The sequence below is a fragment of the Protopterus annectens genome, chromosome 7.part1 (genome assembly GCF_019279795.1).
Source record: "Protopterus annectens isolate FY-2018-M chromosome 7.part1, PAN1.0, whole genome shotgun sequence".
NCBI lineage: Eukaryota > Metazoa > Chordata > Ceratodontiformes > Protopteridae > Protopterus > Protopterus annectens.
This window is the reverse complement of record NC_056740.1, coordinates 238,101,348-238,125,152: the sequence shown is the minus strand read 5'-3', so window position 1 is coordinate 238,125,152 and position 23,805 is coordinate 238,101,348. Positions and strand designations below refer to the sequence as shown.

Here is a 23,805-nt window from a genome sequence, read left to right as displayed (position 1 = left end):
CATCATGATTTGTACACTAGCATCCTGTCTGTGGAACTGCAGGTAAGTTCATTGCCTGTGCTACCCAGGTATAGATTATTCAGTAGTCAAGGTGGAGGGATACATGTTTATAAATCACTGTCTCCATATCAGTGTGTGAAATTAGATGCTTAACTCTGCAGATGTTACTAAGATGAAAATGTAGACATTTGTTTCTTTTTTTGCAGGATTTTAATTAGAATAGTGCCCTTCAAAATATTTTCTACAAAGCCAATATAATTTTTGCAAAATACAGTACTTGCACTACGTAGCATACAATAGTACAGCTCACGTCCCGATATCCTCTACCCTCATTTCATAGGTTCATAGGTTGGTACTAGGCTATCAGCCCTGGGGCCTATACAAGCCTAGCCATAACAATTCCCTGGCTATTTCTTCCCACATTATTTACTTTCCTATTATTTTCAGCTTCCTTCCTGTTAACCAGATTAGTTTCCACAATATATTCGTTCAGAAAGTCAGATAAGCATCTCAGATATCACCCCTATTTAATTATAATTATCCCCTCTCAGTCTGAGTTAAGATCGATCTATTACATGGAGAAATGACCTTTCAATCCTAATCCCTGTCTCCAAAATGACTACTCTATGGTATTTCTCACTCTCATTGTTCCATATTCACTGTATCCCCAGTCCTCACCTGTGTGCCCTTTTCATCATACTCCTAGAGCCCTCCATACTTTCCATATTTTTCTGTATCGATTTCATTAACTTTGTAAGATTATTCTTAGCCATCTGTACTATTGTGATTGTGTTTACCTGAGTTGTGCTTAATACTAGTCCATTCTGATCAGTTCACTACCCTGGTAAACAAACATAAATAAAATAAAAATAAATACATTTCCTACACATGTTTTTGCTCTAATCTGCTATTGCCTATCACTTCCATGCCTCTATGATCAGCTTCCTCACTTCTTCACAGAAGCCATGATTTCCATTTTTTTCTTCTCACTTCCACTGACTGGTCCTCATCTCCAGTCTGAAAAGACAAACCTCCTAGCTGTTTTCTCCTTAATTCTCAAATACCTTTCCCCATATTCCTTTTACTTGTCTCCACACCCGTACACTGCCTTTCACCATTGTCCCATATGTAACTGGTCCACTTTTCCCTCCATACTTTCAACACAGTCTCAGGTCACCTTTTTGTTCAGATATGATGGAATTCTGTACTGTGTATCAACAAGCAATACACATCCCCCACTGGGTTAAGTTTTGTTCATAAGTACATAGGAGATTACTAGGTTGATGGCTCAAGAGCCCTTATAAGCCTAGGCAGTTTTACCCAGATTTTACCCAATTTATCTATCCCTAAGAGAAAGATATCAAGGGTCAGCAAGCAGAGTTTTGACAGTTTTTATGGACTGTCTGTGTCAGTAAGAGACATGGGCACCTCACCAGGAATGAATTTGTGATTTCCCATCTAGTGCTCCAGATTGCTGTTGAAGATGATCAGGGAAAGGCTGTGCTTCACGTGAATAGGAAGTCTATTCCAGAGGAGAGGCGATCTCTGGGGCACATATCTGCCTCTCTAGCATGATTCATGTCAGAGATCAGGTTAGATCTTTGGAGCAGGTGACCCTCATGCAGTTGGCTTTGCAAATATGCAGTATTTCCATCAGGGCTAGGCTTCAGATACTGCCTTGTAGGTCAGACACAGATCACCCCTCAGGAAATGTTAAGGAAATGAATACAGTGATAGGGCTCTTAACCAGTCTGCATATGACATGTTGGTTATACTATGTATTTTTTTGGTGAGGAACCTCTTTGGACACTCCAACTGTGTCAGCTGCCTTTCAAAGTACATGCCAAATGGTGCACTGTACTCTATTATTGGTCCAATGAGGGCCAAGTATGTTGTTACTATGACATCCTTAGATCTCCATGTCATGCCCGTACTTATAGGCTGAGCTACATAGAAGGATTTCCTCACCACTGTGGACACATGATAGTCAAAGTTTAGATTAATATCTATCTGAGTACCCAGATCTCTCACCACTGGATCCAGTCTTAGGGGGTGCTGTCAATGTTGTAGGTATTTGATTTCTAAAAGGGTATTATTATGCACTTCACATTTAGTTTGATGCCATGGCTCTGATGCCAATCATTAGTCAGTGTTAGACCTTTCTTTTCATCATTTGGAGAGTCAAGTGACTTCCCCCACCTTGCAGTCACAAACAAAACTGGTCATCCAAAGGCAGTCTACATTTTCCATGACATCTGAGAAGTATATCCCAAACAGGAGGAGGCCCAGCACTGATCCCTATGGTAGTCCACTGGTGACTGGCTTCTTGCTGGATGTGGATTCCCCTGTTCTTACAGGTCCTATCTGTGAGTCATTTGGCTGTCTATCTGGTGATGTAGAGGTTTATGCCTAATTTTGTTAGTTTATCTGTAATACCCAAGTGGGGTATTGTGTCAAATGCCTTGGCCAGGTCAAGATAGGTGGTATGCACCATCTTATCTTCATCCATGGCCTTGATAACCTTCTTTAAGAAGTCCACCAGATTGAGCAGGAAGGACCTGCCCTTGATGAAGCCAAACTGGGTTAAGTCTAGAGTCTGGAGATTTCCTATTTCATTGTTAATCAGGTCCATGATTATCCTTTCCGTAACCTTGCATATGAGGCTAGTCAAACTTATGGGTCAGTAGTTTCCTGGTTCCATTGATGGTTCTCCCTTGTGTATAGAGATGATTGTTGCTGTCCTTAATTCTGATAGGACAAACCGAGTCTGGAGACTGTGGTTAAATAGAGATCCAAGTGGGTCTGCTAGGTCATGTTTCAAGCTATTTAATAGGTACCCTGAGATTCCATCAGGGTCCATTGATGCCATATTTCTGGCTTTAGAGAGTGCAGTGACAACTGTTCTTTGTGATAACAGGCAAAGGAAAGATGGGGGCTATTTCGTGGGAAGTTACCAAAGATAATGAGGGGGTGAAATTTTAGCTGAATTTATCGGCTGGCAGGTTTGCTATTTCTTCTGGCTGAGTATAGGTAGTGCCATCTACAGCCAACTCAGCACATTGTTGGGTGCTTCTCTTAAGATTTTAGACAAAACTAAAACATGCTTTGTGGTTATCCTTTGCTTGGGGGGCTATTTTAGTCTCATATTTAACTTTTCAAGATGTGACTAGTTCCCTGATTTGCCTGTTGAGATTTAATAAGGGATTTTTTTTCTGTTATGCACCCTCCCACTTACTTCCAGACAGGAATTTCTTTCTTCTGTTACAGTCTATTTATGCGAGATGTCCATCTGGGTGACTTGTTTTTATGGATAGTCCTGGGTTTAGTTCGGTGAAGTACTGCCATTTCTATGCAGTTGTTTATGTGGTTGTACAGAGCATTCATGTATCCTTCGTCATAGATCTCCATGTTTTCGAGGTTAGGGTAGCTTTAAAATTACCTGTGTTATCACTTAATAGAAATTCTTTAGGTTTGTAGGGTTTGATGGGGGTTCTACCATTACAGTTAATTCATAGGTGACCGATTTATGATCCCATCCTACCAATGAAACACTATGCTGAGGAGGGGGGTGCAATGCTCCCCAATGTTTGTGAGTACTATGTCAAGGATATTTGAGCCCCTAATGGGAATACAAACCAGTTGTTCCAGAGCATTTGAATTGACAAAGTCCAGAAATCTCTAAGCCTACATGTTAGTAGTTGTGTATGTTTCCCATTTTATGGAGAGGTAGTTAAAATCACCCATGAGTAGTGTGTCAGGCTAAATGGTAAGTGATTCTAGAAACTTCAGGTATGCAGAGTGGTTTTCATGGTTCATGGCTGGGTCCTGTAGCTAATGATGCTATGGTAGGGGACCTTCCTATATTCAGCTGGACTGGACATGGAGTAACTCAAGTGAGTCATCCTGCTTGACAAATCTAGCGTTTCAATTGTTTTTTGTGTAAATGGAAACACCTCCTCCTTTGTATTTTTTTTTCTTTTCAGAGGGTGGTTTGAATGTGTGATAGGCATTTTAGTCTTGCACTGCTGGGGTGCTTTCCTCAGCCTTGAACCATGTCACTGTAACTGCACATATGTCAGCATCCTCCAGGGTAAGGAGAGCTTCCAGGGAGTGCAGTTTCTTATTAAGACTCCTAGCACTGAGCAGTAGTACCTTCAGCTTGGCATTAGAAGAAATTGTTAGGTTGGTAGGTCTGTTGGTTTTGCACTGCCTAAAAAGGCACTATGGGGGTGGCTAATGCCTTAGCCTGTATTTGAAAGCCAAGCAGTGACAGGTGTAGACCATCTATGGAAAAGTAGCATGGTTTGTCAATCATGTCATCCCAGGCTGACAGGCAATGGATCCCTTTGGAATAACACAAGTAGCTAAGGCAATTATTGAAGTCAGTCTTTTCCTACTGTGGTATTATTCTTGGTGAAGGTAGAATGTTGCTTAATGCGAGATTCTTACAACCCTCGGTTACATGTATTCGGAGGGTCTATGGCTAATTGCCGAATAAAACATCCATCAAATGGCATTTAATCATATACTAAAAATCAGAACTCCTTTTCAGCGTATAGGCTTTTCATCCTAAACCAAATCATCAAACAGTTATAGTTGGCCAACATTTCGATCATCCAGTGATGCTGTTAACTAAAATTAAACAGTAGTAACGTTCAGAAATACAACGTCAAAAGTGCACACTCTATGAAATAAGTACAGAATGCCTTTTAAATGTTAATAAATAATATTATCCACTTATAAATGTGCAACCTCGAAGTTGGTATATATAATTAGTGGTGGATGTGGGGGCTGCAGTCCCCCACATAAGCAGTGTCTGGTGTTTACTGGATCGTTCTGTTGTAAGGGGTCCCCCCACTAATTATATATACCTACTCCGAGATCACCAATTTATATGTGGATAATGTTATTTATTAACATTTAAAAGGTGTTCTGTACTTTATTTTATAGAGTGTGCACTTTAGAAGTTATTTCTGAAAGTTACTTATGTTTAGTTTTAGTTGACAGCATCATCGGATGATCCCACTGTTGGCCAGCTGTTACTGTTCGGTGATTTGCTTTATGATGTAAAGCCTATATGATGAACAGCAGTTTTGACTTGTTGCTGTCTAGTAAATATCATTCAATGCATGTTTTCTTTGATTAACCACAGAGATGTATTCAGAGAGTCCATCTTGTCTCTCTTAATATAGTGCAGGGAGGCACGTCTCAGGTCATTCACATCCACATGGACTATGACTGAGTTCTACTGGTACTTGTGGTTGAGTGACCTGAGTGACACCATGTTCTTGTGAATCCTTGTCCCTGACAGGCAGCTGACTGTAACCTTCTCTTTATCCAACATGGTGAAAGGGGTGTCCCACTATGGTGTCTGCTATGACCAAGATGTTTGAGTATGTAGTGTTTCACCATAGGGGGTTGCTTGTGGAGACAGTGTAATGTGTATTTTTATGTGTGGTAGTTACTGTTGATTTGGTTTTGTCTGAGATTTTGGTAAATTATTTGTCAGTACACACGTGGATGTATGTGTCAAGACCTTATTTAGTGACCAAATGATGTGCATGTGCTGACAGTCTGTCATTTGATCTGTCAGTATGTGAGAGTCTAGTCTCAATTTTTATAGCGTAACTATATCTCTAACATACTGTTTGTTTCAGGATTAAGTGGTTGTCAATATATGTGAGACAATTGCTACATTGGCTCAGGATGCCCATGTCCACCAGCCTGCCCACAATGACAGCAGAAAGGTCCTCTCCATAGTTTCAGGTTTTTTACTGTGGGTTTAACCAGGGAGAAGAGTGGGTGATTTAACTGCACTGGGATGATAGCACACAGATGGAGAGTGGGTGCTACTCTCAGTATGAACTGCAGCTATACAACAAGGTCATGCTGCTCTGCATGCAACTCAGATGCTCCTAGAGCAGCGGGGGGGCTGGAAAAGGTAGCATAGAGAGTTATTCTAAGGGAAATTTTAACTTGAAAGTGTTGTGTATGTACAGCTTTCTTCTAACTAACACTGTATAGACAGCAGCCAAGCACAAACACTGGGCTTATTTGGAGTCTGAAAAACAAGTTTAAAAACAGCAAGGCCTACAGACCAATGAGGAAAATACACAATAAGCTTCCAGCCAGCAGTTCCCAACTCAGATAGATTTGCTACAGTGCACTTCTGCTGCAGAAATGCAGGCAGAAAACCCTCTTGATGTAAAAATGCTGGTTTTAGAGCTCAAGTGCAGGGAAACCACACAATCTAGATGCTACCATCCTGTAAAACTAGCGGACACAATGTAATTAAGTAATACAACATCAATGGAAACAGTTCAGCTTTGAAACGCTACTAAAATGCAAGAAATGTAACAATTAAATTCAAGCCCATGTTATAACCCACACTGCATCATTTCTCTAGCAGATGCCTCGTTTTGTCCACTGCTTCTACAATTGATTCATAGCCTTCTTCCCTTCCCATAGCAATAAATTCCTATATACCAACCCTATCCTCCGTATACTGATCATGTACCATCCTCTTCCTGTCTCTTCTTCATGCTGTTCCTTTCCATCTTTGCCTCCTACCATTCTTAACTGGAGCTTTTCTCCCCGGGCCTCCTCTGAAAATTGGCTTTGTTCCAAGTCGGACTTTCCTGGTTAACAAATGATAAATCAAATAAATAAATAAACTCTGATAGCTGCTGGAGTTTTGTAACCACCTTCGTATGCACACCCTTGTCCCTTGAAAAGAGACCATATTGGTTCCTCGGTAAGCCAGTATCTGCATGTTTCTTTTTGGCTCCTCAGTCTACATTTGCATCAGCCACTGCAGTCCCCCTCCATATCTACAATGCCCTTTCCTTCCCCATTGACATCCAGTGTTTCAAAGACTTCTCAGCTTCCTGTCCCCAGTGCACATCTGCCCACTCTTCTACCCATGTACTTTTCACCATTCTTTCCATGTCTGTATCTTCCCCTCTTCCCATGTCACCTGCTCCAATTCAGTTTGTTCATATCCCACTTCTTATTGCATTAAATCTTATCAATCCCCACTCCTTTCCATGGAAAGCAGTCACATAACTGTTGAATCTCTTTCACTACCTCACTCTGTGGATTTGTGTTTGTGTCTTTCTGTGTAGATTATATGCAGCAGAATTGTACTTCTCATCAATCTAACCAACCTGACAGCCTTCCTTTTCAATACTTCCCAATTTTCCCAATAGAACCTGTGGATATAGCAAACCTGCTAGCTGACAGGTTCAGTGAAAACTTCACTTCCTTGTCCCTGCCACATATACCCCAAAGCATCTGTAACATCTGTCCCCCACCTAGTATCTCTGAGGGTCAGGTCTTAAATGCCTTCTCCAAGGCTTAAAACACAACCTCTATGGGACTAGACAACATCCCAGGCTGTGTTCTACATTGGTTAAAACATGAATTAGCATCACCATTGGGCACACTTTTCAGTCACAGCCTAAGCACTGGCTTCATCCCAGCAGAATGGAGAACAGCTACCATAATCCCTTTGCACAAAAAGGGCGCATCCATGGACCCTGGGAACTATAGACCTATTAGCCTGCCCAACCTTATCTGCAAGGCCATTGAACGAATCATCATGGATCCTATTAACAGACACAGGAAATTTCCAAACGCTCAACCCCACCCAGTTTGGTTTTGCCAAGGGGAGAGCATGTCTGTTAAACTTGGTGGACTTCTCGGAGACAGTCACTAAAGCCCTAGACGAGAGCAAATCTGTGCATGTGGCCTACCGAGACTTAGTCAAGGCCTGTGACACACTCACACATCACTGAGAAATTCACACAGCTGGGTATCAACCCATGTATTGTCAGGTGGGTTGCAAACTGGCTCACTGATAGAACTCATACAGTCAAAATAGGGGACTCCACCTCTTCCAACAGACCCACAACCAGTGGTGTTCCAAAGGGATAGGTTCTGGGACCCCTACTGTTTGGAATCTACATTTCAGAAGTACAGGCTAAAATTAAAGGACTGTGGCTGACATAGTTTGCTGATGACTGCAAACTGGGAGCAATCATTGAAACCCCTAGCGATATCAGCATCCTGCAAGAAGGTCTTACACAGACTAATGACTGGTGCCAAAGCCATGGTCTTAAACTTAATGCAAAAAATACATCATCATCATCATACCCTTTTTTAGGCAAACTTCAAAGGACAAAATCACCACCATAACAGCTACAAGCATGCAAAATCTGAAGGTAATGCTACTCAGTGCTAGAAGTCTAAACCTCAAAATGCACCCTCTTGAGGCACTCCTAAAAATGGAGAACATCAATATCTGTGCAGTAATTGAGACCTGGTTCAAGGCTCCAGAGAGCACCCCTGCAATACCAGGTTACAACCGGGACTGAAACAGTAAAGGTGGAGGAGTGTCCATATTCACCAAGGATATTCACATCACCTGGCTAGTTGCCCAACACAATGCGTCTGAAATTCTCCAAGTGCAACTAACACTAGATAAGACTGCAATCCAAATTGTAGCTTGCTACAGATCCCCCACCATGCCCCAAGATTCTCACTACACCTTTCTAAACATACTGGAAAATATTAAGATACAACCAAACACCCTAATACTGGGTGATTTCAACTACCCTGCCTTTAACTGGGAAAACTACTCTTGTACCAACACCTTTGCCCAACGGTTCTTGGAATTCATAAATTCCAGTGTCCTGGATCAACTAATCCATAGTCCCACCAGGAGCTCCAGTATCCTAGACCTGGTTATTACCAGCATGGGAAATCAATCCTCCATACCAATGGTCACCGCCTTGTTGGTCAGGTCTGACCATATGCTAGTCCCCTTGATATCCGCATCCATCCCCCACCCCCCCAGTAAGGAAACCTCCATAAAAAATTTCTCCAAAGACAACTACATGCTACTCAAGTCAGAAGTGACAAACTTCATGACACCCATGCAGACTGGAACTGAAAGTTCGACTGCTGAATCCTACACTAAGGCACTGTACGAGCACGTCCATTCGTGCCATCCCAAATAGAACCAAGACGGTCTTCTCCAAAAACCGGAAGCCAATCTAGTGGTCCCCTGCCATAAACAAACTTTACAACAAAAGGAAGAAACTGTTGCAGAAAAGATGAAAATCCCAGGATGCAAATAACTCCCTTACCAGCCTCAGTAAGAAGCTGAGATCCCTCATAAAATCTTCCAAGGTTAGTTACAAAAATAAAATTTGCCAAAGATTCCAAAGACAACCACAAGGCATTCTATAGCTATGTCAAAAATCTAAATGGCAATGCTCAGATCTGCTCTGAGCTACAACAGAATGGCATTAAATATACTGATTCCAAGGATATTGCCAATATCTTGGCAGATCAATTCATTGCCAACTTCACCCCCCTCTGACCCCCTAAAGGGCCTATCTCATTACCGAAAAATTGCCAAATTCCGGTAATAACAGCCACACAGGTAAAAACCGCACTCTCCAAAGCTAAGAATACAGCATACATGGGACCTGACGACATCCCGGGCTGTGTACTACATGAACTACAAAATGAACTGGCACCTCACCTAAGTGTCATGTTTAATCATAGCCTCACCTCAGGCTTCCTACCCACTGAGTGGCACACAGCTACAGTTATCCCACTCCACAAGGGGTGATCCACCTTTGATCCTGGGAACTACCGCCCCGTCAGTCTGACGAGCCTGATCTGCAAGGCCATGGAACGTATTATCATGGAACTTATAAACATAGACATTGGCAACCTTCAAACACTGGACCCCACCCAGTTTTTGTTAGTGAAGGGCCGATCTTGTCTCCTGAGCCTCATTGACTTCCTCAAATCCATCTCCAGAGCTGTGGACAAGGGTAAGGCGGTCCACACAACCTACCTGGACCTTGCCAAGGTCTTTGACACCATACCCCACTCTGGAATCATAGATCAACTTACTAAGCTGGGCATTAATGCCTACGTCACTCGATGGGTTGACAACTGACTTACTGACAGAACCCACACTGTAAAAGTAGCCGACTCCAATACCAGCTCCAGTCAAGTGACAAGTGGAGTACCTCAGGGTTCAGTCCTGGGACTGCTCTTGTTTGGTATCAACTTCTCTGAAGTACAGGCCATCACTAAGGGACTCTGGCTAACAAAGTTTGCAGATGATTGCAAACTGGGAGCCATTATTGAATCCCCAAATGATGTGGATATTCTACAAAAGGGCCTTACAGAAACATATGCTTGCTGCCAGAGCCATGGGCTCAAACTCAATGCCAAGAAATGTATAGTTATCCCCGTTGGGAAAAAACATGTACCCATGAATTACCACATAGGAGGCAGTACACTAAACACTGAAAGTGTGATAAGAGCCTTAGGGACACAGGTGGACAGTGGTCTCACCTTCAATAACCACATCACCACAACAGTCAGGAAATCCTTCTATGTGGCACATATCACTAAGGGCTTTTCATCCAGAAAAAAGGAGGTCATTGTCCCACTTTACTCATCCCTAATTAGACCCATTATAGAATACAATGCCCTGTTTGGTATATACCTTTCAAGACATCTGCAACAACTGGAAAGGCCGCAGAAATACCTCACTAAAAGAATCACAGGCTTAAAGCAGATGCCCTATGCTGACTGTCTAAAAAAAAAAAACTCCAGCTATACTCTGTCACATATCATCTACTCAGAGGCAATCTCTGCTTAACATACAAGGCCATGTTAAACCCAGAGCTGTTGGACATGCTATACTTAAAGAAATCCCAATCCCTCAGAGCCACATGCTCCAGGGATCTAAACCTTGTCATCATAATGACCAAAACATGCTGGAGGGATTGGTTCCTGAAGACTCCCCAGAACATCTCTGGAATAGACTGCCCATATATGTCAAGCTGAGCCCTTCTTTGGCCCTCTTCAAAAGGAACCTTGACGATTGGATGGGAGATAGGAAATTCACCCAGGGGATCACGTCAGTCTCCCTGCTAGACAGGGGTCCAGGGAAGTAAATATTGTGGGAAGAAATAGCCAGGGAATTGTTATGACTAGGCTTGTATAGGCCCTAGGGCCAATAACCTAGTACCAACCTATGAACCTTCAGCAGGGGTGATGTTTCTGCAAAATGAAACATCAGTAGCAATACCCTAAGCACACAGTGAGTGGTGAGAGATCTGGGCACACAGGATGACAGCAACCTTAACTTCAATCACCATGTCTCCACAGTGGTAAGAAGGGCATTTTATATTGCTCATCTCATAAGTAAGGGCATTGCCTTCAGAAAAAAGAGGTTATAAACCCCTGTTGCACTCTTCCCTCATCAGGCCAATAACAGAGTACAACACTTCCTTTGGTATGTTCCTTTCCAAACATCTGCAGCAGTTGGAGAGGCCGGGAAGGTTCCTTACAAAGAAAATTCAGGGTCTTCAAGATCTGCCTTATGTGGACAGACTGAAGTCATTGTCACTTTACTCGGTGTCATACAGACTGCTCAGTGGTGACTTGTGCCTTGCATATAGAGCAATCTCTGATCCAGCTTTAATGGAAATGCTGCACATTTGAATGTCAAGTGTCACACAGATCGCTCGCTCAAAGGACCTTAACCTGATATGTGATATCAACAGAACTTGCACGAGAGACAGATTTGTCTCAGAGGTTGCCCCACATTTGGAAGAAGCTCCCTATTTATGTTAAACAAAGCCCCTCATTTGCCCTATTTAAGCATAATTCAGATGATTGGATGGGTAACCGTGCTGATTTTAGTATCTGCTTGAACCAGTCACCCTTCCTCCTATGATCCATAGTGGCTTCTTTGACTGTCGGATATACCTGCAGTCCTGAGTACTTCTTTCCTTTTACCCACAATATTCAACTGTTCCCCAAATACCTCAGAAACTTTAAATGTTTCAGTAAGTTGCCTACCAGACCCGAACTGCCCCTATTTTACAGGGACATCCCTGATGTTTCTCAAATTTTTGTTCCATTCCTCCTAAAATTGGAAATCATTTTGAGAATTTCTAAGGTAATAGTGCCAAAATTTAAAATGTGTCCCTAATTTGGGGCCTCTTCTTTAGTTATTTCTGACTTTGTTCCAAATTCTGTTGGTAAAAGTTGAGAGCTCTGTGCCTACTAATATGTTCTAATACAAATCCAGCAGTCATCCACAAAGACAAAACACTCCAATTGCCCCTACCCCCATCATTTAGTAATCTGAATGTCTAAACATGATATTTATGTACTAACAATCCTTTTTTTCTTGAAAATCCTTACCCGTGGTCTCTGATATAAAACATCCAGTCCTATAACTTATCTAACCTTACTTATTACCTGTTCTACAACATTGAACATGTAATCAGAATTCGCTCAATTAAGTTTTCTACTTTACCATCCATTTTTCATTTTGCCTATTACAAGAAATCTAATATTGCCCTCAGGTGTTCAGTTGACATCCTTCCCTTTATAAACCCTAGTTGATCATCCCCTATTATTTTAAGTAAAACCTTCTCAAGCTTACACATAAGTACCCCACATCTATTTTCATCAGCAATGTATAGAGATTGTCACACTCTGATGGTGTAGAGGGATAAAGCCCTGACTACAACCCAGCTGACCCAGATTTGATTAATGGATTAGGCAACTGGGAGGAATGGGTGTTATTATCCCTGGGGGGAGAGCGATCTCAAGGGAATTCCCCACTTGATCCCTGGTGGAGGCTGGGAAAGCGTGAAGAAGGAGGAGTCTTAAGAGGGATTTACACTGGGGACATTAACTGGTCTGTAGCGGAGGCAGGTTGGTATGTCAGCACATCCACATTTCACAACTGCCCCCAAGATAAAACCAAGAAAGACCACCAGGCGGAGAGGAAAATTGTGTATAGCATACATATAAAAAATCCCCTGGCAAATGGTGTGATGACCAGAACCCCCATTACATTCTTAGGCCTTGTGCTGGCCCCAGACATTACAAAGAAAGTCTGAGGGTGTAGATAAGATTAATAGATGTAATTATGGAGGTGGGGTGCTGGGGAAGAGTGCCATAGGATGAGGCAAGGGGAAAAGAAAATAGCAATGACTAACAATCTTGGCCTGTAATGAGCTGTATCCTATCTGTTCCCCTTCATCTTGTATATTACCACCACTCTTATGTAATTTATACATTGTGTATAGATTCTAGTAACTCTCCCTCCTGTAAAGCCTCATTAAATATCTTCACCAAGCTGTCCTTAACCTGTAGCCCCACTCGCTTGTAAAAATCATCTGGATGTCCATCTGATCCCACCTCCATTCCCCTGCCTGTCAATTACCTAATAGCCCGTACCACCTTGACTACCCTTTTTCTTCTGTTCGGCGTACCCCCTCTTACTCATCAAAGATGCCCTTTATATTTTTCACCCTTCTGTATAACTAATGTACCTGTGCATGCAAACTCTCATAGAACTTCCTGAGCACTTTATTTATCTCTCTCCTTTTCCACACTCCCTTTGTCATTCCTCAGACTTCAGACCCTCTACTCAGGCATTCCATTGCTTATGTTTAATTTTCCACACAGTAGTTTAACCTCTGTCTTGCCTATCACCCATCACTCTGTCCCTTTTTAAAGTGTATCAACCTACTGGCAGCTGTTTTAACAAATGCAGATAAATCAAGAGTAACTTTACGAAACACCTTTCGGTGACAGTGGACTTTTCTTATATGCACTGCAACCTCAGAGTAGGTACATATAAGTTTTGGGGGAATTAGGATGCCTCCCAAGGTCTTATTTGCAAGAATCCTGTTCAACTGTCTGAGCTGAATTTGAATGGCCACTCCATTCTTCTTATCTGTACCCATACCTCTCAACCTCTTATTGAAAAAAATGTGCACAAAGCCTAAAATGATGTAGACAAATAGGGACAGATTTTAAATATTGCTCTTACAAACTTAGAAAGTTGATAGAATAATAGGTTTTGCAGTAGGCATGAATTTTCTGAAGGATTTAGAGTCTTAAACTCAAATGTTTGTCATTATTTAATGACTTCAATCCTTAGCTATTTGCCAGAAAAGTACAGTTTTTAGGAGGAACACACCAAAAATATGAGACAAAAATCTGGACATTCTGCAAAAATCTGTATAATTGAGAGGTATGTCTGTACCTGTATTTCCTTCACTTGAAATGCTGCCATGCTTCTCAGAGCACCTTTAGACAACCCATGTACAACTCTATGACCCCAAATAATGTAACCCTCCATTATTATATAAAATCCTGTCCTACTATAACTTTACCTCCCTCTACATTTATTACTTATATCTGGGTTAAACATGTCTTCATAGTGTCTCCATCTTTGTTCAGCTGACGAGTTGTCTGCAGTGTCACTCCTATCCCCTCACCAATCCATCACCCTGGTAGCCATATACCTTCTGCATCCATTACTTGCTTACATTACTGCATTTACTTCCCTCATACCAGAATTCACATTCCTCCCTTTCTTCAACATCATTGATACGACTAATCTAAGTTTCATTTCCTCTCTAAAAAAATCACCACACCTAATTAAATTTGCCAGCCCTCACTGTCATTTAAACAGATTGTTATTCACTGCCTGTATACCGTGATCGTATCTGTAAGCCCTTCCATTCCCCAGTTTCACACCTCCCCTGTAGCTCCAAAGGCCCTGAAGGCCTACATTGGCTGTCCCCACAGTGTTTGGTACCAGGGTTTATGTTTAGTCATTGAACGGCTGCTCATTCAATACTAAACCTCGAACTGTCCTTTAATCGAAAGGCCATATCATCATACAACTTTTCATCAAACAATGATAGTTGGCCAACTTTAAGGAAACGCAAAGTACTGCTTACCTTCTTACTGGTAACGTAGCTATAAGGAAACCTGCCCTTTCCCCACTGTAATGTGATCTCAGAGTTGGTATATGTAATTAACAGGGGGTGTAGGGAGCACACCCCCCCCCGACAAGAGGAGGATTTGATGAACACCGGACACTCCTTAAGTGGAGGACTACAACCACACCAGGCCCCCCTTCACTAAAGCTGTCTGATGTATTTCGTTCAGTACTCCTGCCCCATTCGCCTTGACTGTACTACTACTTTTTCAAACTTCATCCAGAGTATCAAAAATAGAAAATAATGTCAGTTCAGTACTCTGGCAGTCACCCTTTAGCCCTTGCTGACTTTATATTATACACTTGAATCTCACTCCTTATTGTGATATGGCCACAGAAGAGCTATGTGCAACCACTTTTTTATTGCACCCATCTCGGGCATTGGCCTGTCATCCTTCTCTCTGCATGTGCCATCAGTACTGATATCTATAACTCATCTGGCTTTTCGCATGGTGTCCATCCCTTCCCTCTCCTATTCATATAAGGCCAGTAGTTTCCACTCTTTCTCCTACTACCTTCTGTTTTTTAATGGATAGCAATCATGTACTGTGTGGCCCCCAACTCCTCCAATAGGTTTTATGGACAGTTTCTCTCCAACTCTCTCCACATCTGATCTCCATCTTAGATTGGCTACACCTTCTGTTCCTTATATCTCTGAGGCTGTAGACACTGGACAGACTTCTAGCTGCATCTGTCTTACATCACTTTCATTCATATTTCTTCCATATGTAATAGCCTGTGCAGCGCCTCCATTGGTTAGTGTAACAATTGCATTTACTAGGGCAATTGCTGGAGCACTATTTTACTCCCCTTCCTGCAGTATATGTGACCCCCATGTAACATCTCTTATATTAATAACATCATCTACAGATTTCATCCAAAGGATCTGTCCCTACAAATAATTTGTAGCACAATGCAGTGAACTTTCCAATTCCCTGCCCCAGTCTGCTTCATAGTCCATGCAGCAGGTGCAACCTGTTGCCTTCAGCTATTTGCTTGTGGATCAAAATCCCTAAGAAGCTTTACTCTGCACATAGAAATGACAAAAACCCATCTTAAGTCTGCCTGTTAGACAAGCCACTCATTTAAATGATGTATGTGGAGATTAACAAGGATATGGAAGAAGTCTCTCTCATATAATTTGCAGCCATCCTACCCTTTGACCCCTATCCTTCTAGCAATTAAGATAGGTTCAGTCTGCTTTTACTTGTCTCAACTACTCTTCAATGAAATGCACAATATCTGTTCCTTCAAGGCCCTCATCTAGACCAGAAATTGTAACACTATCTTACCTGCTCTATCATAAATCATCCTGTGCTTTCCAGCAGGGATTTTGTATTTATAATTGATTAATGTGAGCTACCTCCTGTATCACATGTTCTCCATGTTTCTCATGGAGCTGATGTGCTTTCTCCACTAATTGCTATATTACTGCATTTTCCTGAATGGCTACACTGACATCCATTTGCAGTACTTCTGTATCCTTTGTTAGGCCCTCTATATTGTGCCAAGATATAATCCAGATTTTCAGCACCGTGAGTCTACTTCCTGCAACTCACACTACCTTCTGATGCCAGTATCTACACTTAAACCCTCATATATGACCAAAACATAAACTTTAATCAAAACCAAAGGACAACATGAGATTCAACTAAACATCCCATTTTAGGGTTCCATAGTGCCCTCAAAATACAAAGATTTAATAACTGACATGTAGAGTCAACATGATATCTACAGATACTGGAAGGGTTTGAGTCCAAGACAAACTCTAGCCTACTTTTCCCATAAAAAATAGAGAAAACTCATAGAGGTGCTGGGATGTATACCCAGTGACATGCGCTAGCATCTCTGAAAATATCTGATGAGGTCCTGTTTGTGGACGAAAGCAGTTATCATTACAGAATAAAACTGTTTTTTTCTTTTTTTGCATGACCAAGTCTATTTGATTTTTATTTATTTTCCAAAACTATTTACTTTTGAAGTTTTGTATTGTTGTTAACTCCTGCTGAATACATGAAGTTTAAGTGATTAATGTAATTTTGGAACATAGTAGTACAGACTTCTGGCTGCTTTCACTCTGGGGTCAGTTATTTTCTTGCATCCTTGTTTTTGTAATTGTTTATTCTTTGACATAGGGTAGTAAGGGAAAGGAAGGGGAGAAATCGAATACCATCATGGAAGTATCAAATAGAGAAAACCATAAAGCAATTAAGACAAGAAGTGTCACTCTTAGAAGACTATAGAAGAAGGTAGATCAACAAAAATAATAAGAAAGACAGATGTGATTAAAACAATGCACAGTATTAGAACATACCAAGATCTATCAAGCACTATTGCAAATAACAAACTAAAAATTTCAGCACAAGTGGAAAAACATAGAATACACACAGATAAATATAAAGGAAAAGTACAAAATAAGCAATTTATTGATGACCCTAAAAAGTTTTATAGATAATTGGGAAATAAGGCAAAAGAAATTGTAAGACCACCAAAAAAAGTGGAACTAGATACATTTTGGATAAGTATTTACGAAGATCCTGTGGAACATAACAAAGATGCTAAATAGGTAGAAGTAGTAAAATAAATAAGTTTAAAGGTACAGGATATTAAGTGGGATGAAATAACAGTCAGAGAGATTGAAACAAAGTTAAGAAAAACCTCTAATTTGAAAACCCCAGGCCCAGATGCAGTACCTAACTTCTGGTTAAAATGATTAAAATCTTTGCATGGAGATTTAGCCATGAGTAAGAAGTATTTATATGCGCAACCCAAGCAGACATCAACCTGGCTAACGACAGAAAAAACAATGCTCCTACTTAAGAGTGAACCTGCAAGCTACCCTAAAATTATAGACCAATAACGTGCCTTCCAACGACATATAAACTATACACTGATGCCGACAGAGTTTATAGTCATTTAGAAGAAAACTCAGTTATGGCAATACAACAAAAGGGCAATAAAAGAAAGTCATATGAAGCAAAGGATTATTTGCTGTTAAATAAAGTCATAGTGGAGAACCGTAAAAAGGTGAAGAATCTAAGTATGGTATGGACTGACTGCAAAAAAGAATTTGATAGTATCCCACATTCTTGGATAAAAAACTGCTTAAAAATTTATAAGATACACCCTACACTGATCGATTATATTACAGTGATCATGAATCAGTGACAGACCTCCTTTGCAATTAAGCTATGGTAAAGGACAAATTATTTTCCCAGGGCTAAATATTTGTAGGGGGATATTCCAGGGTGACACTCTGTCCCAATGTCATTTTGTCTTGATAAATGTACAAAAGCAGCTATTAAAGCAGGAAAACTGCAGCACCAAGAAAACATCAGTTTGGGACAATAATGTGATATTAAAGAACTTGAGCAAGATGGAGTATACAGATATTTGGGAACTGATGAAGTATCAACAATAAAACATGAACAAATGCAAATAAAACCTAGTAAGGAATACTTTAGAAGACTTAAATTAATCCTGAAAACAGAGTTAACATCTAGGAACAAAATTCAAGCTATAAACCAATTTACGCTTCCTGTCTTAACTTACAGTTTTGGAGTGATTGATTGGCCCCAAAACATGTTTGATATATTAGACAAGAAAACAAGGATGCTTCATGCTCACCAAATGATTTATTAAAATCCATGCATACCAAGATTATATATTCCCCATGGCAAAGGAGGGATGGGCCTCCTTGAAATTGATTACATGTATAGATCTGCAGTCGTGGGACCGCACACATATCTGCTAACCTCACAAGACGCAAATGTAGTGAAAGTTTTGAAACATTCAGAGAATAAATCTAAGATGACTTCTCTGCTTAGTTTAGTAGAAGCATATCGGCATCAAACAGGAATGGAAATCAAACCAGAAGTAGATAAAAATCAGGCAGCAAGAGAATGTGCCAGAAAACAAAAGAAAATATAAAATGAAGGACCAGATGAGAAGGCAAGAAATGTGGAAAATGCATAAATATAGTTGCAAGTATAGAAACCTTCTTGAAGAACCTCATGTTGATCAGGAACGAACCCAGGAATGGTTAAAGAGAGGCAAATTTAAACCAAGAGTTGAAAGGTTAATATCGGCATCCCAAGATAATGGGCTACGTTCACAATGGTTTTCAAAGTCCATTGAACATGTGGGAGAAACAGACAAATATAGGTTTGTAAAACTGAATTGGAAACAGTCGCACACCTCGTTGTGACATACTAATGGCAGGAGGACTGTGTACTGAAAGGCATAATAATGGGGCAAGGCTGTTGCACTGGGGATTGTGCAATCCTTGTGGTATTGAAGTGGCTGAAAAACACTGGAAACGAGCCACAAGGCATCATAGAAAATTATGATGTTTATATCACATGGGATCACCCATTACCAACAGTTTAAAAAATAGTTGCAAGAAAAACAGATATATAGTGGTCCATGAAAAGAAGACAAAAGTAGCATTGATCATTGAAATTGCTACACTCAGTGACTACAGTGTCTTCCATACAGAGAGAGACACAAAGTCATAAAATACCAGGATTTGCAGGCAGCAGCAAGGTCAACATGGAAGGATACCCAAACAATTTCAGTAGTAGTAGGAGCAACAGGTCTTATAAAAAATAATTTACAGTCTTACTCAGATACGTTACCGATGCATGTTAACAACATACAAATTGCAGGAGTCATTACTGGGGTGCTGCAAAGAGCACTTCTGGCTAACATCAAAGATGGAAACAGTACTAATTTCATGGACTTTAATTATGCTTTGACTTAGGAATGGGGCCCATTCCTGTCATGATATTAGAAACTGCAAAGACTTGGAAAAATTAAAAAGAGCTGGTTTAGTATGGAAGTCAGGTCACAGTTTGATATTTGTGTTGGTCATTTTTCTGTAATGGTGGTGGTGATGTAAATAATCAAGCAAATTATTTACATTTTTTTATTCTACAATACACTGGTTTAGTAGGAACTTGCAACCGATTTTTTTCCCTTCTCTGTGGAATTTCACCATATTTTTTGTACATTAACAGCTGAATTTTGTAATCATTAAGATTAGGCTGTACTGATGAAGTATGGCTCAGGTGCTCAGGCATCAATCATTTTGAGAAAATTTGTTTGTTAGCTTGTTTGTGTGTTTATTTGTGCTTGTTTGCTGGGAAAGTTGGACTGGACATTAAACCCCCTTTCAGTGGAGACCTGTGGAGTAGAGCTCCAGAGCTATTTTAGTTTATGAAACTCTGCCATAAAAACCGAAACATAAAATAATACGTGAAACAGTCTTACAACTATTGCATAAATCTGTGATATTCATTGCAATCTGTACACTTTCCTTGTATTTAACAATTGAGCAAAACAGAAGAAAATAGAAAGGGAGCAGCAGAATATAAATCTGAAGCCAGTTTTTAAAGCATGCTAGTTGTGTTGTAAGAATGAGTGTCAGGAAGCATATTTGAAATGATTATAGTTAATTGCATTAGCGGATGAGAAAATGATTATAGGAATAGTTGATACTGGATAAAATTATTTACAAAATATGTTTATTAGCTACCATTTATTTACGCAGGAGACTCTTGACTATTATTAGTACGGCTGTAATAGCCCATTCATTATTATCCACCACTGCATAACACTTAAGGTCACTGGTTATCTGTGATATGCAGCCACCTGGACTTCCATCTGACACCTGTTTGGAAGAAGACCGACTATAAATGCTCACTGTTCCTTGAGTCTATATTATAATAGCAAAAATCCCTTTAAGCGAATGCGAAAACACCGACACACATTGTGCGAACCGCAAATATGCTGAACGTACTAAACCGTGAAATACAAAAAGTCAAATCTCCATAGTCAGCCAACTCCACCTTCCACTACATACTGCCTATCCAAACAAAATAAATAAACCACATACATACACTAACCAAATCCTACTTCTAACCCTAAAGTAAAGCACCAAAACCCTACGTCTAACCCTACACTAAACCTTACATACATTACTATCTATGCACTTCCCTTAACCCGCACCCTAACCCTACGGTCCGTAACTATCACACACTTACCCTACAGTGATGTACCAAAACAAAACAAATAATCCACACACATACATTTAACAAAACCCTAATTCTAACCCTACACTAAACCTTACATACATTACCTATCTATGCACTTACCTTAACCCGCACCCTAACCCTAAGGTCCATAACTATCGCGCACTTACCTTACAGAGCTGTACCACAGACGGGCCAACCATGACACTTCGACTTTTTGAATTTCGTGGTTTAATACATTTGGCATAATCGCGGTTCGTGCAATACGTGTCGATGTTTTCACATTCGCTTAAAAGGATTTTTGCTAATATAATATAGACCCTTGTTCCTTTAGTGCCTGGTTCCTAATTACCACAAAACATTCCTAAATATTTGTCTTGACTGTTACTGCCAGAAACAGTGCTGGCTTAAGGCAAGATTTTACAAATGCAGCATTCTGTATGCTTGTTTTCCCTTTAAAAGATAGCTGCTTTGGTTAAATAAAGTCTGTTATAATGGTCAAAAGACATATTTGAGCATTACATCCCACAATAATGATACCCTTGCACAATTCTGAGTAGAGCATTTAATTACTACGTGCTTGCAGACTTTGTAGTCTTTCTGTATGCTGTTTCTTAGTCTTTTGTATGCTGGTTTCCTTATGCAACTTAGAAATGTTCTGCCTTTTTGTTTATGCAGTGCTTGAGGTTCTTTACATTTGAAAAGTGCTGTACAGTCACAGACCACTTCAACATCTTTGCACACAGCACAGCTTCAGGTCTGCTCAGGCTGACGAAGAAAATTTTGAAGCGGGGTGGGGGTAAATATTAATGTGTTTCAGTTTACATTGACTTTTGCTGACTCAAGATCAACGTGCAGATTATTAGGAGGCATGCCTGACTGTAAAAGTGGAAGTTCCCATGCCGAGATTCTTTGTTGTTGAATGAACTGCTGCTTTCCATCACTGACTAATCAGAAGACCTTATTGTGTGCACACAGTTCCTCTTTTGTGTAATTATACTGAGATGGATGAACTGTCTTGTTAGAGCAAATGGAGGACAGCTTTCTGCTACTTGCGGAAAATGGATGCAATAAAACTCTCATGTTCTTCTACAGGGAATGAAGAAACTGCAGCATTTTTGCTACAGAATGGAGCTTGTCTGTCTTCTTATATCCTGGTGGATCACCCTGAAACTACCAAGCATCTGTTAAGAAATCATTTTACTGAAACAGAAACACCAGCAAGTCAGGCTTCTGAAGAGTCTGTAAGTAGTGACAGCATTGTTTACTGCTAATATCTGACTGATCTGCATGAAGATTCCTTGCATGTCTAGTTTGGTTAGAAGAGTCCTTGTATTACAAACAATCCACATTTCTTAGTGATTAGCAAAATAAAAAAATACTTATAGTAATTATGTTTCCCTTTCAGTAATAAAGAAAAGTGTCTGAGCATTACAAATCATAACACTAACTTTAAAACTCATAGCAGAGGATTCGAATGTGGAACACTGTGATATACTTGTCAGATGCTGGACTCCCTGTTGTTAACACAAAGGGATATTTCTGTTGGCTTTGTTCTATTGTTTTGTAATATATGAATCATCAAACATGCTAAAGTTTGTGAAGGAAGACAAAATCTAGGAAAAGCAAAGCAAATCTGAGAGTAAAACATCATAGTATTGCGCATGAATCTTAGGTGAGAGGTATGAACTAAATCCATTTTTGCATGCTCTCAAATTATAGTGTCATGATCCCTGTTTACTTGCAAATTTTTCAGGATGTCTTTAGCCAGAGGCATAGCTCATAGATACATTTAGTATTATAAAACATAACTGTGGCATTTATTGTAGTTCAGAAATGGTTGATGTTGTCACAAACACGTTCTACAAAAGTTTAATAAAACTATTTCAGAGGTGTAACACGGTGTCCAGCAGGCACTCTGTCAAGCCATGTTCATCTCTTTGCTTTCATTTCTTCATGGGAATGGAATGCAAAGAGGTGACTGGTACAAGTGACACTGGGTAGTTTTTTGTTGCTTAAGAAGTGTGAATGTTTTATTTGTTCTGCCTAACATAAGCATGCATAATTAAGTCGGGAACCATTCGGTTTTGCACAGTTTGCTTCTTGGTGCCTTTGTTGCAGAGTCCAGCAAAAATCAGCATAACTGTATCAACAGTTCCATTTCCCTCTTACAAATATGTAATGCAATTTATTTGCGAAATCATTTACCATTTGTAATTGCTCACCCACTTTGCTGGAGACATTGTGTCATAATTTCTGCAATGCAGCTGTAACATACTACATAACACTATTTCTGCTTATTGTTGAAAAGACATGAACATTTAGACATAAACTAAGAATACTGTTGTTTTGCTGGCAAAATCTGTTTTATAGTTTGTGTTGTCACTGCATGAATACAGTGCCATGACTTTTTATTGCCCTTTCCAAAACACACACATACGCACACACACAAACTGCATTTTTGCAAGCCCTTTTCAGACTCAGCCCACTTCATCACCATTTTTAAATGTCCATTACGTCTACTTTTTCTAACTCATTTTTGACTTTTCATCCATTTATTCACTTTCTCATTATCTGCTTAATTCAGTTTAGGGTCATGGGTGAGCCAGAGCCTATCCAAGAACCCAGCAGGAACAAGACAGAGAAACATATCCCAGATAGGATACCACCCCATCACAGGACATGCATACACATGGCACACACATCTTGAAGAAGTTTTGAGGATTACCAGTTCAGCTGAACTTGTCTTTGGAACAGGGAGGAAGCCAGAGCATCCAGTTAAAACCCATGTGGGCACAGGGAGGATGCACAGACTCTGCATTTATCTGTGAAATAAATATTTGCTTTACATTGCTTGGCTTCACTAGGTGTTTATCTTGTGGCCCTCTTACATGCACAAGACATTTACAGACTTTGTTACTC

General features: G+C 40.3%; 1 protein-coding gene across 1 annotated transcript in view; it reads left to right on the top strand.

The window, feature by feature from the left end:
• LRRK1 (leucine rich repeat kinase 1) overlaps window positions 1-23,805 on the top strand; it is a 2,417,153-nt gene that overhangs the window by 1,089,175 nt on the left and 1,304,173 nt on the right. Inside the window, 1 exon segment of the mRNA XM_044078686.1 lies at window positions 21,979-22,127. Within this exon segment, the coding sequence (XP_043934621.1) occupies window positions 21,979-22,127 (149 nt within the window).